Raw genomic sequence first — 16,606 nt, 5'->3', positions numbered from 1 at the left:
CAATTCAACTTTTCAACTCATATCAAAAGCAGTATGCGTTCATTGAATTACCTGAGGTACAAAAATGCTTATCTCTTATTTCGGATGTTATGTATGGTGTCGAGCTAATCGTCGACGTTTTCCCAACAGCATCAAAACCTTGCAAGTCGTTTTCCGCATTCTGCACAAATCGAACAAATTCTAAGCTTAGCATAACACAATACGGCAAAACAAACTTTTGTGAGACATCTGCACAGAGTTTCGCAACCTCTAAAGCATATTTGTATGAAGAGGTAATTCCGGTTCTTATCTGCTTGTTTTGCCTCTTTGGCACTGGCACAAACATTCTGTCGTCAGCTACAACCATCGAAATCGGTCGATTGGGAGCACTTGCATGGCGCAGGCTGGAATTGGCGCCTACATTCATACCGACCAAGCTTGTGTGCTCTAGTGAACGATTTGTCGTAGTCTGCCACTCTTTCCTTATCCTTTGTGCTTGTCACCTTTTGTTTTGCGCTAGTCGTTGTACTTGTGTTGCGAGACGTCCTCGACGAATGCAACATAAGGAACAAGACACAGCCCAGAAACTTGTGGTATATAATTTGTCAACAGCGATAAGGTGCCTTAGAAAGGCTGACCAACGTTTCGATAGGAGGACCTATCTTCGTCAAAGGCGCCTCGTCATCATCAGCATGTTAGCTTTAAAGGGTCAAGGCAGTGACGTCAGGCGCGGATGTTGTCGGTGGCGGTTGGTTATAAAGGGAGAACTTCAGAGATAATGAGCGCTGTCGCCTGACGTCTGTGAGCTTCATTCACAAGACGAGGGGACAAGAGCGGGAGAGTGGGAAGGCGGGGAGAAATGAAAAGAGAGAAAACGAGAAAAAAAGGAAAATGGGGGGACACCAAGAGGGAAAAAAAGAAGAGAAAGAAAAAGAAAAAAGGAAAGAAGAGGGCATGGGAGGGCGTTGGGTAATCGAGAGGTTAGAGGGCATTCATGGGTGTCGTTGGCGGCATGTTCTTGTGGCATTAGAAGAGCTGGTCAGGCGGTCAGTGCGCGAGTAACACACAAGACCAAAAAAAAACATCAGTTGGAACAGTGACTTGAGAAGCATAGCAGCGATGCGTCGAGTAATTTTGAAGTAGTTAGACGGCGACAAGGAGTCTGCGGTGAAATGTATGGGGTGACTAGAAGGCAGCGGCATGATCTTTCGAGGGGACATTAGCCCCAGTCGCTCAACCTAGATGTCGTTATGGCGATATACAGAAATGGCGATACCCTGTGTGGTTCAGGCGCCGAAAAAGGCATACTGACGTCCGGGACTTCGGAATGTGTTGGTGAGGGTGTTTAAGAAACACCCTCACCACTGCACGTCATTGCAATAACCCTTTAGAACTAAGCCGAGGATGACTAGGCCGCCTTTGAGGAAGATAGCTCCTCCTATCGTAACGTTGGCCAGCCTTTCTGAGGCATCTTCTCCCTGTTTACAAACTTTATACCACAGTGTGCTATTCCATCTATCAGCCCCTTCCTTGATTTTGGGAGCCCGGAAACTTAGGTGACGGCGAACGAAAAAAGGAGAAGGAAGAAGAGAGCGTACGGCTGCGGGGGCTCAGGAGATTGGCGAGAAGGAGGCGGTGCCGGTTCGTGGAACGGAGAAGAGAAAAGCGTGCCTACGTGGTGCCAGGAGGCAGCCGCACTATTCCAAGGAACTGGACCGCTCCGAGGATGTCCACGGGTCACGGTTCATGGTCGACCTGAGCCTGGTGGCTGGAGCCGACTGGCAAGTCAGGTGCGAGGACCGGAGCCTGCCCCACAACCTGGGCCTCGCTGCCCGTAGCTTCTCGTGCGCCCCGGCCCGACCAACGCTTCCCGAAGAGCATGGCTATGCCCCGTGCGCCAACTATTCCTAAACGCTGATGCAGCACCCAGCCCTACTGACGTCTCCCGGAGAACGCAGCCGGAACCCGTTCATTGAGCGTCCTGGCCCCGACTAACAAGCGTCGCGTTGAGGCCAGCGCCGACATGGCACCCTGCGGTTCAACCACTGCCGCATCCTCTTTAACGACCGCATCATCTGGGCCGACGCAATTTTTTTTCTCGGTAAAGCCGTGTTTGTATCATCACTGTGCCCCACACCCAAATTTTCACATTCATTAAAACTTTTTATTATCTCCTCCCAAGACCCTTACGTCTCGTTTAGTGTGGGTACTAGGCCACAAAGGTTTAGCATTAAACGAATATGCAGATACACTCGCAGTAGCCTCTCACGATGGTTCTATATTCCCCATTTTACCTGTAAGCTTTCATCACTGCGGCATGATTCAGAAAACATACTTCTACAAATAAGTTCGCGCAATCGTCATTGGCAACATCTGATTTTCCGCATCTCAGTTTTCCTTGGAACAACAAATGGTGCTCCTCCAGAAAAATTGAATTAACGATTACAAGAATTCAGTACGGAGTCCCCCCACTGAACTTTAACCTACATATGTCTGGTCTGGCTATATCGCCATTGTGCCCTGCATGGAATGAGAGTGAATCTATCGAACAGTTATTTTTGACATGCAGACGTTTCATTAGTCAACAGGAAAGATATTTAGAAGAACCTTTCCAAAATCTTGATTTTAATGTGACTCTTTCTGTAACTATTTCCTGTGGGGCTACCGTACTGGGTTACAGCCATAATAACGTTTGTGAAGCGGCCTGCTTTCTTGTGTCAGACAAAACGAATCGCATGTTATAATTCTTCTAAATACCTACAGTGTTAACAAAAGTTAAAATATTATCTAGACCATTGATTATTCACACATGTAACAGTAGACAGTTTAACTCACATTTACAAGCTGCTTACTTCAAGTCACCCTAATATATATAAAAAAAGGCTAACAGTTATTTCACCACCCGATTCATGACCGGTCCTCCTAAGTGGGTTGCGCCAGTTCATTAGTGAATAAGAACAAGGAGTCTATGACTTATCGCGTCATTGACGGGTGCAGTAGAGAAACGTTTAGAGCAACTCTACAGCATCTATTCCACCCTTTTTTTTTTGTTCCTGCCAGCAATACCGATGTTTTCTTCTGAGTGCTCATGCATGTGTTGTAAATATAGCCTAGTCGATCTTATGAGAGTAGTGTGAAAAGATTGGATTTTGCGTACGAACGCTCTGTCTATTATTCTCACCAAGGTTACTCTTGCGTGCACGATATTCTCCCAAGAACCTGACATTACCCCTCACCATTTTCATGCCGCGGCGATTAGTTGCTTTAAATGCGTCGCGGTTATCAGGCGTGAGTAATACCTATGTCAGGCAAACGACCACTCCAATCCTTTTATGGTAAATATAATCGGTGACGCATTAAGAAACAAAAGGGAGGAGACAGGAGTATTGGCGAGAAGTATAGGTGCGATTAGAATTCCTAGGAAACATCAACAACTTTGCGGTATGCATGGTATATGTCCGTATATATTGACGACTTCAGTGACTGGATATGTGCGGTACGGCTTCTGCCACTGGGTGTGATAGCGAATAAAAAACATATCTGAACAAATCACACACATTATAAGGAACTAGTAAAGTCGGAATAAAATTGCTTATCACATCCAAAAGGAGGACCTGACGCTAATTTTCTGTGAAATGATCACTGAATGTTTGCTGTTCTAGTAATTCTTTCAACCGCCCATTCGAGCTACAGACACCGACTATCTTCGGCGACACTACGGACGCTTGTGACCACGCGACCGCTCTGTGCTCATTGTAATTGAACAACTATGGCACCTGCCATGTAGGTGGAATATATACCAGCACATACTTATTTTAACCTAGCGTTTTGGATACCACGTGAAAAAAAAAACCTTTCCCATTATAAGAGAAATTGCACAAGAGTGGTGGTCTCTTTGGGAATTTCGTCGGTAGCTATTGATGCGAAAGCCCAAATGTCCAATTGAGCAAAAAATTTAGGGTGTGTAGTCTGTAGCAGCGAAACAGCACCTAAGGTTCCACTGGCTGCCACTGCACGTGACAAGCTCCGCTGGACGGAGCGGAGTGGGCGAAAGGGCAAACCTACTGAACGAAGGCGCGCCAGGTGTTGCGCTAGGGGAGAGGGCATCACTGCGACTCCAGGTCACCCTCGCTTTCACCTTCGTAGACCTGTGTTATCCGCATGTTCCTTTTTCGCCCAAGTTCTCGCCTGCCTTTTAGCAGCGTCTCGCTAAGACCAAATTACAACACCCCAAGTGTCTCAACGCCATAGTTTGCCCCCGACGAGTTCATAACTCGAAGGATCGCTCAGCGGCGTTCAAATCGACTATAATGCTATCGGATTCCCAACTTATAAGAAGTGCTTAAATGTTCTCGCATTTTTCTCAAATGTTGGTCTGGGTGCCACTAGGCAAAGCGATCTCATCACTTGTGTACTACGCGTACTTTAGTCTTTGATATTTGGAACGCTCAGCCAAATATTTATACATGCATATTGCGTGTCTCTTGTGGACGAGGCACGCAGGCGCCCCGACGAAGACGGCGAACGCTCTTTCGCTCTCGAGCTGTGGGCTGAACTGGCCAGCGCTGCAGTTACCCTTTGTAAATATACTTTGCAAATAGTCTCCACTTTTGAGTCCTTCGTTCGTGTAACATATGGGTGGAGGTGCGGGGTTAATTTCTAAAATATACTGCAGGCAGCAATACTGCCCAAGCAGGGGAGGTTACAAACTTAAATAAAACTATTAGGTGCACAACGAACTTTGACAAAATTATAAAACACAAAGGAATTCAGCAGTTGGCGACGGGAAATAATTCCACATTCGATCATGTTAGGCAAAATAACTACTAACTGCGAAGCATTACTTTGCCTAATCGGGGCCAATGTGAAACGCGAGGCCGTCGAAGGTAACAGCGTTTGTCGCCGGTGGGCACGCATATCCATGCGCCCGCACCCTGGCTGCTATTGGTTTGGCGCTATTGGCTCGTTAGCGGCGAGGCAGGAGGATAAGCCAGGGGTTAGTGAGCCACGCGCGACCGTGGAACGGGAGCAACACGAGGAGCGACGCGTAGCCGAAAGAGCAGTGGTATGCCAAGCGGCGCGGCAAGCCAACGGCCACTGAGCAGGTCGCTGAGACCACTTTCCGACCGTTCGGTTTGGCCGCTAGGTCACAAGGTGGGCAATCTGCAAAATTTGCGAGAATGGGAGGGCGAGCGCAGTCATCAGGCGAGCGAGCCCAGCCCCGGAAGTTTGCGTCGCCAATTTGGGCCTCCACTAGGGACGTGAAATTAAATGCTGAATATTTGTGATGCTTTATGATTTAGACATTTAATATTGAAATGAAAGTGTCTGAGGCTTGCAACATATAATCTGCACCTGAAGTGTCATACGAGAGAAGAAAACTAATTTCAGCGGCGTATATTTTGTTTTATTCCACTAGGGGACATCGCACGCACAAAAACAGATTGGCGGCAGCGCGCAGCTGGCGATAGTAGCTTTCTTTCCTCTGCTCGCTTGCGATCCAGTTCAATGATCTCCCACAAGAATGTGAGACTGGGCCCATAGGTGTGAATTGTGTGAAATGGGAATCGTTGGTCGCTGTCAGGGAGGGACGTCCATTTCCTGTGAGGGTAAAATGTACGTTGAGCCCAGAGATTGCGGTGGAGCGAAAGCGGCAGTTGTGGAACCAACTCGCTGGCCTATTGAACATGGGGGGTCGGGTGACCTAGAGCCGGGCAATGACAAGTAATTTTGCGGAAATAGTTTTTCCTCTCCCGTCGTGATAGCGACATGTGAGCCACAGGTGGCTCTGTTTATCGGGATGTTTACAATGATGTTCGTATTTGCAGTAGCACGGGTAGAGGGCGCCTGCCCGGCCTTTGTGGCCGCATTCAGCAATTTTTTGGCACATCCATGGTGACGGGCGTGTACGAGCACTTTCTTCAGGTGCTGAATGAGGTAAGCCGTTGATAACCTCAGCAAAAACAGAGAAAGCTGCAAACTTTTTTTGGCAATCACGTCGTGTATACTGCATCTCGTAGGCAATGTTATACCGCAGTCACGCAGGGCGCTTTCAATCGCGATCGCGCCTAATTTATATGTAATTTCCAGTCAGCGATTGGTATTCTGCGGAAGGGAGTCAGTACTAATGGAGATATATTATTCAGATTAGGCTCGATTGCGATATAAAGTTCCTGTGTGACACTATTATAAACGATATAGTTTTTCTCCCTTTGTGTGCATGTGTACGCTGCTGGCGTGCACAAGACGATTTACTGCTAGAATTTCATGAGATTTTCTTTTGTTGTCATAACAATGCGTTAGTTGTGTTTTGGGAGGAGCACAATAGGTGAACGTTTTAGCACTGCTTCTTCGTGTCTCAAACATAAATCAGCCCGCCGTGGAGGTGCCCGTGACAGCTGGGTCTGTAGGCACCACAGCTAGAGCGAGCTGCGTTTCATGTGAAAGTAACCTTCTGTTCTTTCCTGTTGCCGCTCCTTTTGTGGAAACTGTTCGTCTATCAAAAGCGTAAACTACTTCTACTCTAACCGCTGAATAAATGTACTCTTTACAATGAACGCTCGGGCAGCCGGAGGGCTCCCCTGAGCCACTGCCCCACAACCCTCCAGCTGCCCAGCGAACATACGGCCCCAGCTCTGTGAGAATCCGCAATTGAAAAGGGAAATCCTGAAATTTCACAGCTTTAATGCTCTGGACGTAACGTAGTTGTGTGTTTAATTCGTTATAAAGTGTTTATATTTGTCCAGGCTGGACACATCGAATACAGCGTGGTCCTCGTGGAGCCAGTCGGGTCTCGCAACAAAAGGCCCCGTTCCAACGCCTGGCCATCGACTATGCTATAGTGTCGTGCAGAATGACTAAGCAAATGAAGTGTTTATGTCCTTGTCTGTTTATATGGTGGAGCATAATAAACTGACAGTAGATAGGCGTAATGTTTTGTTTAATTTTATGGGCTGTGCAGAGGCACACAAACTCACACACATGTCTAACAAAAGTTTGAACAGCTGAAGTGTAAAAGAAACAAAGGACTAAGGGAGACAGAAGAGAAAGTAGCTGCACATTAGAACCATGCCTGAAAAACGCGGACACTTGCCATCAGTCCCAAACTCTAACTGCTTAATACACATTCATGACTACCATTAGCAGTTCTGCAACAGGCAATGACTGGGTGGACTGGAGAACGTGGGCACTTGCTATCAATAACATAATAACAGCTTAAAAGAGAGTCATCACAGTAGCAGTTTCGTAAATATGAGTGGGTGGACCAGAGAACATGTGTACTTGCCGTGAGTCACACAATAACACCTTAAGACATTGTAGCTTCAAAAAAAGCTGTTTCCTCGATGGAGTTCCACAAATATGGCACACCTCCTGTTTTATGTAAAGAAAGAGCTATCTTTCATAAAAACAGTTAGTCAGGGATCATGCTTCTGTTACTGAATAGTTTTGACCTTGTTTCACCCACGTCTCGATTCGGAGACACTGTGACTCAATCAAGCTTTCTTTACCACGCCGGCGACCCATTGCCGCCGTGCGAAAATTTAAAACTACTGAAACTTTTTCGACTTTTTGCGCTATCTAGTTCATCGTCGAACAAAGAAGTTGTGTTTTTTGCTATTCCTTTTAATCTTGAATGTTGGCAATTTTAAATGAGCTACGAATCTCCGCGCACGCTGTTTGATCGTGAATATGGCAAAGCCTATTTTCTGCACTATCAAAGGAAGAACATCGGTCACGCAATTATGCCGTGTCCTCGAATGGTGTCCAGGATATGGGAGATGCCTAGCTTGATGCCAAATCAACGGAATTTCGTTCGAGCGAAGCTGCCCCGCAGAAGCACTACAGTCTGTTGTTTTGGATTTGAGAATATTGCGTGCGCTGCAATTTAGAATTGTCCTTTAAAGTAACTTCTGAATAGCTCATTCTGAGTCACCGTCCTTGCTGTAAGCATGATGAGATTGTGTGAGGTAGGATGCGAAGGACCACTGGCCTCAGCAAGTCGACGCGCCATTTCCGTAGCGATGTAAGTACGAGAAGTGCGTGGCTAAAGCCGGGGCCACTGCCGCAAATGTGATGTTTTCCTGTGCATCACAGGTAAGAATGACTGTCTTCCCATATCACAACCTGCGAACTCGCTGATGCACCACTCGCACAACCTTGAATAAATAATGGCTCTCCTATCGGTAAACTGGCTAAGCGCACTTGAGAAAAAAAGTATTTAGTCACGATCGATGTCTCCATAATATGACGCGACCGAATTTGTTTAATAATATTCCTAGGCAAATGAATGTTTTTCTTCGGACTGTGGACACCTAGAACATAAATACCTGCAAGTACTAAAAATTTCGCTGCAGAATACCATAATTCAGGACTGAAGGGAAAATATACAGTTGATCCCCTTGATAACCAAGTGCTTCAATCCTTCAAAATCATACGTTATACAGGTTACTTCGTTGTCAAGCTCATGCACTGCACGTCTTACACTAGAATCGGAACAGAATCATTCCATGATTATAAAGGTCGCTCTGTTGTAGATGTGCTTGACTGTGCAAAATCCATTATCAATGGGTGCTTGCCCGATTGTGCCGGATGGATGCTGATGTAATACTTCTTCAAACTGTTTCGTGGTGTTCTCCATGACGTTGACCGGCTGGCTACAGCACCCGACCGGGTGGTGGCTGCTGCTGAGTGACAGCCAGAGCAAATGGCAAGGCACCGCGGCCCATAGGCCAGCGTTCAAAGCTACTAACCATGCTTATGCAGCAAGCAGTAGCTGCAAGAAGGCAGCAATATATTTTATTTGAACACTTGTATATTTCCTAACACTTGCATTCCTAAATTTATGGAGCTGTAAACTTTCAGGTACATAAAGTACTAACGTACCCGTTATATGCTTGAATGTTTCTTCTGTAAGAGCCAATATATCGGTGAAATCGGACATCAATAAATGTCAAGTGAAACGAGCCTAGCGCGCTGACAGCTAAAGAACTCCCCAAATCCGCCACCGAGCATTTTATTCCAACCAGCTCATCACTTTTGCGAACTTAACATCTTCATATTCGACTACTTCGACTACTGGCGCGGGCGAAATTACGCGCCCTCCATCGCCTTTGAGTCATCTTTTTCTACTTCCCTCTGGACTGTTCGGCAGCCAGTCTGACCTACTTTTTCCGTCGAGCGCGCGCGAGGGTGTGCAGCCGCTAGGCAGGAATGGGCCGTGGAGACAGGCCTTTGTGTCCAGCTCTCCAACTTCTCACTTCACTCATCCACAACCCTAGACCGAACATAGAACATTCCATGCCCCACTGCACGCGGACAAAAGCACCTGTGATGCCTTCTTTCCTTTCCTGCCTAGGCTCTGCCATCATCAATACTGATAAGCAGTGTACATCAGTATAAAAATTAGCTTGTAGCGAAGCGTTTCGTTTTTACAGGCTTTGCGCTCATATGTGCCACGCGGGAAGATTTCGTACTGTTGCTTCCACATTAAGTATCGGCATGCACATAATGTATTTGCTCAACTATACGGCCTCCCTTCGGTCACGTGATATTTTGTGTATCCCAACGTGACCTTGAAACAAAGATCTGAGGCTTTCACATAATAAGCCACACACAAAGTGATGTGCAACTAGTAGTTCTAGATGAGACGCACAAAGTAAAGCGTTTCATCATGAGGCACAAAAATTGTCTGGAGTATAGAACTCCCCTCCAAGCTCCATTTACATCAGTAGAGCCCCAATCATAGAGCTTTAACAAAATATCAACCCCCTCATAAAGCTGCCTTCAGCATTATCCATGCCGTTATCAGCATTTCTCAAGATTTTCAACACCACTGGGGCGCGCAACTAGCCCAAAATAACACGCCTCCATACAACGCTGCGGCCCATCGGCGGGAGCCCAGGAGAAAAAGCGTGCCGTGCGCAGCGGGCGCGCCAGGAAAACGAAGGAGGAAGGCGCCGCGAGCAGTAAAGCGTCGCTACTTTCAAATTATCAAGGGACTTTAGGCAGGGGTAAAGTCGCTTCGTGGGGGCTAGACGAAATCTGCGCGCTGCGTCAGTTGTTTTTTTATTCTATGGCTGGGCACCCAAGTAGTCCGGCGCCGTCGGCAGTCTGTTTTCCTTATTTCAAGAGATAATTTGTTGATCTGGATGCCGCGTTGTTACTTCGGCTACAGAGGTACGAGCGAAAACGTATCCTTATTTTGTTTGCCTAGTGACGCCGATGAGCGGGTGAAGTGGAAACATGCAATACCACGACAGGAAGCTGGCAGCCTTACGCTCGACTCTCAGCTTGTCAGAGTGTGCGAAAAAGATTTTGAAACCACTCACCTTGTTCCAAGCGATAAGTTCATTGTGAAAGGAGACGCTGTGTCCTTTCCCGGCGCCATTCCTTGGCTTTCCGAAGGGCTGCGGTATACTAGACACCACGGCGGAAATTCTGAATTTTTTTCTCAAATGCCGTTTGCACTTCTCGCAAGGGACAAGAACAAACTCACACGGGAAGCGCGCAACATGCCGAACCGCCGTGGGCAAGAAAGTGATGTGATGAGCTGAATTGCTTCCCTAATGATTTCATCCGTGTAAACAAGCAGCAGTTTTGTTTCACTGCTTTTCCTCAATGCAATAGATAATCGTGAAATGTATTTTCCTCATTTCATTCACTGTTATGTTAACCATGTTCATTTTTCAATGTTTAAACTACTTCATTAGAACTACTTCGTAGCTTGCTGTTTTTGACGTGCTTTCCATCGTATTATGTATTTTGCATTCCTGCTTTTGTGCTGTATATTTTTGTGCGCAACAGTGTCATGTTAACGAACATAAGTAAAGAAATGTGTCATTATAATAAAAAAGCTTGTAAATCAATCAGCATTAGTGTTTCCTCAGCTTGACATGTTTAGGGATATTGTGCCCCATGTTATGTGGTTTACGTTCTGAATTAATTGACAGTGCAGCAGCGTCATGCTCGTGAACACGTGTGCTTATCTTTGTTTAGGATATAGTGACATGAAACACGGCTCCGTTTCAGTTATTCAAGTCTCCCCAGTGCAGTCTTCATTACGCAATCTCACGCCATGCAAGCATAGTCCATCCAAGCAACACGTGCTGTGATTGCGAAGCATGTCAAATTGCAGTGGAGTTGATAGCGGGACTCGTTAAAGAAGGCGAGACATTTGTTGAAGTGCAACCAACGCGAGAATTAGAGCCGCGCGGGCAGCCTTGCGTAGCTGCGCAACGTAAAGTGAAACGCACTTTCGCTCATGCAATGCTTACGTACATGAACGTCTCAAAGTTACACGTGGTTGCAACTAGAAGTTATGGCTAGGAGTGCACCTGGTTTACACGTGGTGGCTGGTGGTTGCAAACTAAGAGATAAGGCTAGGTTATAGATCAGCATGTGTCCACGCGACACATGGACTTTGCCTTGCGAAAGCTTCATCGTTCCCGCTTTGAAATGTTGCCGACGCTCTCTGCCACAGGCTGCAGTAGAGTAATGTTTCGTTTTATAAACTGTAAACACGGGAAATCTAGCAGCTTTTCTGTTTCGTAATGCAGCAGCGGCAAACTCCCGTGGCGTAGACGGTCTCATTGCAAATAGCTATGGGCAACCAGCGCTGAAGCTTCGCGTGCCGACAGCAGCGCCGTAACACACAGCCTAGCGAGCGGTAGACACAGTTTCCAGTAGCACACGCAGTGATTTCGTGTCAGCAAATTCACCGATTGTCTTGAGTCACACTTTTCACGGCTCCTCAAACGGCAGGGAACCGACGTGCTAGGACGTAGCAGCGCATGCGCTCTACGCAGCGCGCATGGCCATGGACAGAACTTGGCTGGCCGCATCGGGCTAGACAAACATTGATACAGGCGCACGTTTCTTATCGCTAAATATGTCGTGCCATCTTCGTAGCCTCCCTATCGGATGGTTTCAGCATATTTTAGTAACGCATGAAAAATGTCGTAGCGCCTCCTGACCAGCGCTGGTTCCCCATAGCGCGATCGCAGCTGCTTCAAGTCTCGCTGCGAGGCTTAAAATTGTGAGTTAGGCGAGTTTCTTAGCCTTGCACAGCGTCACCAGCCCAAGCAAAAGACCTATTCTCAGATGAATAATCTCATGCTCCCCTGCCAGCGATAAGGAATAGCGCTGCAACGGCACATACATTCAATATTGGTGCGTCCGCATGACCGCCTCCATCGTAGCCTTGTTATCTTGCAAACGTAAGCGAAACTAACTTTTTCACGCGCACATGCAATAACCGCATTGTATGTAATTAAAGATGTGAGTGGTAGTAGAATGTTAGCTGTTTGATGAAAGATAAACAATCCTTCCAACCGCTACAGGATTTCTAGCCGAGTGCGGTGCGCGCGGACTCTGATTGCAGTCACGTAGTGTGCCTCGATGTAGTGTGCCGCTTTACAGGATGTAGACACTGCCTTCGTGACCGCCATATTGGGACGAGCGCTGATACGGCGGGCAATGGTGCGTCGGCCGATATTCTTGTTTAGCATGCACTTGCGCCAGCAAATTCAGATGTATAAAGGTCTTGTACATTTACTCGCAGTCCTAAGCGCTTCGCGCACACAGAAATAAAATAGCGCATACTTGCATGCATAGATCTCAGATGAAATGACTACTGTGCCCCTAGGTCCGCGTTGGCAAAGTGGAATGCTCAAACCGATGAATTACTCGACTACATCAACTGCTTTATAAAGGAACGCCTTTCGGCGCTGTCGGGCATGTGAGTTTAGAAGGTGCATAACATGCAGTACGCTTCAATAGTGTCTCTTTTCACTTACGCCACTTTCACTTCAAGAAAGATTCATCAGTCACGGTGGCGATAGCAGCAAACGTGCTCGGCTGTCGTCGATTAACAGGATGCCCGCCGCTCTCGGTCGAGCTCAATTCAAAGCCGGTAAGGAAACTTCGACATAACATGCTAAAGACAACGACAAAATTATGGAACTCGACCTAGTCGCGAGTGGCTCGGATCATTCGAGATAATTCTGGTGACTTCTCGCGTCACAGAAAAACTGATAATGCGGCGTGCCATCCGCTTTAAGAGTGATAAAACAAAAAAAGTAAGCTTCACGGCGTTATTCTAACCACACAATGCTGGTACCTAAAAGTGGCTAGGTGGAATACTCTTATGAGAAGCAGCATAGGTGTTATGGCTTACCTTGTAGATCTTCGAGCTATCATTCGCATTCCAGTCCATACGACTCACTTTCGACTACCCTGCTTTTCTCTTTTCATAATCCCGTGGAAAGCGAAAGCAGCGCATGTCTTTCGTTGTCAAGCCGGCACACAGCGGTACCCAACACCCTGGCATGCTGGCTTTTGCGACTGAACACAGCTCAATCGCCCAGCACCCGGCGCACAATACAGCAGCTTCGCAAACTCCACAACAATGCTGCTTTACCAACGCTGCAAAGAACGGGCGCAGCACGCGACTCGCCCCAAGATGACGACCGCGGAGCAAAACGGCGGCACGGCGCAGGCGAAAAGGCTTCTCCGCCCAGTACGGCAGCGTGCTACATCGAGGCACCCTACCCCCACGCTCAAAGCAGTGACCCTAGCGGCAGCTTCTGTCTCTGTATAAAACTGCGGGCGGAGTTTCGTGACCAGAAAAACATTGAAGGACTCTGACACGGCCTTTGACACGCCGGCTTACACACGGCCGTGTAACCGGCTGTGTGCATAGCACCCCTTTATTTTCCTTATACACCGTCGTCGCTAATAGACTCTCGGTCGTTGCCTCAGCCACCTGCCTTACCCTTCTGCCTTATACAAGAACCCTACCTATGTATATTCTGCCGAAGAAAGCTTATGTCGCCTTGAAAAAGACAAGCCCATGGCACTTGTCGATGCGTTGGCTCCCGCTTTTACCTTGTTCTTGTTTTTTATTTTTCTCGAAAAGCCTATTTTCAATTCAAATGCTACTTTTCACTTCGATAAAAAAATTCGCAGTTCCGCCCGATAGGCGAAGCACCGATTCCGATAGCAAATCAGTAGATAGCTGTACGAAGTAAGGACAGTAGTCTTATCGGTCATATAAACATTAGGTTACTAACTAAATTAACAATGATAGAATGTGTAAGCGTGACGCAACGAGCACGTATAAAGACACAGAAACACAGAGACAGCGCTGTCGTCGCGTGTCTGCTTCTTTCTACGTCCTTGACGTAAAAGTTCTGCGGAAACTCGCAAGGTGGAGAGAAGTAATTATTAAAGGGAAAATGAGACATCCACCCGTTCGTAGCAATTGCTACAAAGGAAACCCATATGGTTTCCTCGAAAGGAAAGCCTAACAGTTGAAGAAAAATTCGTCCTGGTCCGAGACTCCAACCTAAGACCATCGCCTTTCCGAGGCAGCCGCTCTACCATCTGAGCTAACAAGGCGGCTAGCAGATGTTACGGCGAAGTCGAATTTGTCGACAACACGAAGCAAAGGCAAGAGTTTGACGTAAAAGTTCTGGGGAAACCCGCAAAGTAGAGAGAGGTAATTAATAAAGGGAAAATCAGAGATCCACCCGTTCGTAGCAATTGCTACAAAGGAAACCCATACGGTTTCCTCGAAAGAAAACCCTCGCAGTTAAAGAAAAATTCGTTCTGGTCCGGGGACTCAATCGCCTTTCCGCTGCAGCCGCTCTACCATCGGAGCTAACCAGGCGGCTAGCAGATGGTAGGGTGAAGCCGAATTAGTCGACAACATGAAGCAAAGCAACAGTTTGACGTAATAGTTCCGTGGAAACCGCCAAGATCGAGAGAAGTACTTAATAAAGGGAAAATTCCACTGTGAGGCCCTTCTTTCGAGGAACCCGTATGGGCTCCCTTTCTAGCAATTGCTACGAACGGGTGAATGTCTGATTTTCCCTTTATTAATTTCTACGTCCTTGTTCAGTCGCGCTTACACGTTCTATCATGGATTCAAACCACTTAGCCCGTCAACGTGTTTTAACTAAGTTAACCGGTGCGGTGTCACGCGTGCACAGATAAACATGAATACACCTCGTTCGATGACAGCGGAAACTGTCTGTGAAAACGCTGAAGTTCGGACTCGTGGCAGTAGCCGCGAGCCAATTAACCTCCGTGCATCTCTCGCTTCAACGCGAACGAAACGTCGAAAGCACAGCGCATACGAAGCTACCGGCACTACGCACACTCTGCAACCTTCGCATATTGTTCTGAAGATGAGGTCTCAGCCGGCCCCCACTTTGGCTACGTCGCAACTTGCTTTCAAGACACACGAGCGCCGGCAACGGGTCCCCACGGCGTCCGCCAAATGTGTCTACTAGGGCGTCCGTAATTCTCGTGGCTAACGACGTAGTAATTAAACGGCGCAGTGGTCTCCACTGTAGGGATCGGCGGGCGAGGAGGACATCGAGGCACCCTGGCCCTGGCAGCCAGGGCCGGATTAAGAAAATGAGGGCCATGGGCTAATGCGTATGCAGGCCCCCTTTCCCTATACTGATCCACCCCCCACCCCCACCCCCTCTGTCGCCTACTACGCTATATACTGGAAATATGCCCTGTTTCCTTTTAATTCCACCAAATTAAGAAGAACGAAGTGCGATTAACGGGATTATTATTATTGTTATTATTGTAAGGAAAACAACAAAACTTGCTTTAAACACCTGCTTTTCTAAACACCAACACGTATATTCACTTTGTGGTTAATCTGAACTCTGTTTTTGACAAAAGCTATGCTTTAAGGTAAAGTTTAGTGCGCTCAAAACGAACAAGGACGCAGAAAAGACAACACAGCTCAGATGTCGGTCCTTCTGAAGCTAGGCTTTATTTGCATCACTAAGTTTAATCCCGCAAGGAGACGAATGGCTGTATCCAAAAGATTATTTTTTTAAAATTTGAGCATCAGACTCCACTAATCGTTATGAACGTTACTTTATAAATATGCAATAGATATATACAATACTTCAAGCAATACAAACACCATAAAAATGTTCTATAACAGAGATGAAAATTACCAACTGTAACTACAAAACATTATTTGAAAACATTTTTGCTAAAGGTAAGACAAGTAAGGACGACACCAAATAAACGTGGCACTATCAAAAACAACAAAAATACAGTTCTTTAAAAGCACGCTAAATATCACAAGAAGAACAAACAAAAGACGAACAACGAAGATTTGCGTATATTGAATTACACTGCTCAGCGTTTCATTGGCAACTTGGAGGCTGGGAGGCGACACAACGAACTTATTGGAAATATTCATGTATAGCGCAAACAGTCCTCTTTTAAAATGGCATTCGCGCCTTCGCTTTGACGAAATCAGATATAGTCTGTTCGAAGGATAGATCGCGGAGGAGGTCACTTTCAATGGACATGATAGCAAGCGAGTTATCCTTGTCGTCAAGAAAGCTCGAACGAAGGCGATTTTTTATCAGCGACAACTTGGAAAACAATCGTTCGTTCTCAAAGTTTGCTACGGATATGCTTAAGTATATACATTCGCAAAGCAATAGAAAGGTTCGGAAACACATCAATAAGCTTTCTTTCGTGCAGCAATACGTTATTGCCAGGGGGCTCGAGTCCTGGCACACAGGGGCGTGCAGAAAGTCCGCCAACTGAACGATTCCAGCGGGAAATGCTGGCTCCAAATCCTTTT

At 46.8% G+C, this 16,606-nt stretch overlaps 1 protein-coding gene across 1 annotated transcript in view; it reads right to left on the bottom strand.

The window, feature by feature from the left end:
- Nucleotides 1-13,265, bottom strand: part of LOC135897703 (uncharacterized) — a 41,091-nt gene extending 27,826 nt beyond the window's left edge. The window contains exon 1 of the mRNA XM_065426423.1: nucleotides 13,154-13,265. Within this exon, the coding sequence (XP_065282495.1) occupies nucleotides 13,154-13,192 (39 nt within the window). The 5' untranslated portion in view covers nucleotides 13,193-13,265. The remainder of the gene's footprint in view (nucleotides 1-13,153) is intronic.
- Between the last annotated feature and the right edge of the window lie 3,341 nt (nucleotides 13,266-16,606).

Source organism: Dermacentor albipictus, chromosome 1, assembly GCF_038994185.2.
Source record: "Dermacentor albipictus isolate Rhodes 1998 colony chromosome 1, USDA_Dalb.pri_finalv2, whole genome shotgun sequence".
NCBI classification, from domain to species: domain Eukaryota; kingdom Metazoa; phylum Arthropoda; class Arachnida; order Ixodida; family Ixodidae; genus Dermacentor; species Dermacentor albipictus.
Note: the sequence above shows the minus strand (reverse complement) of the source record. Positions and strands in the feature narration are given on the sequence as shown.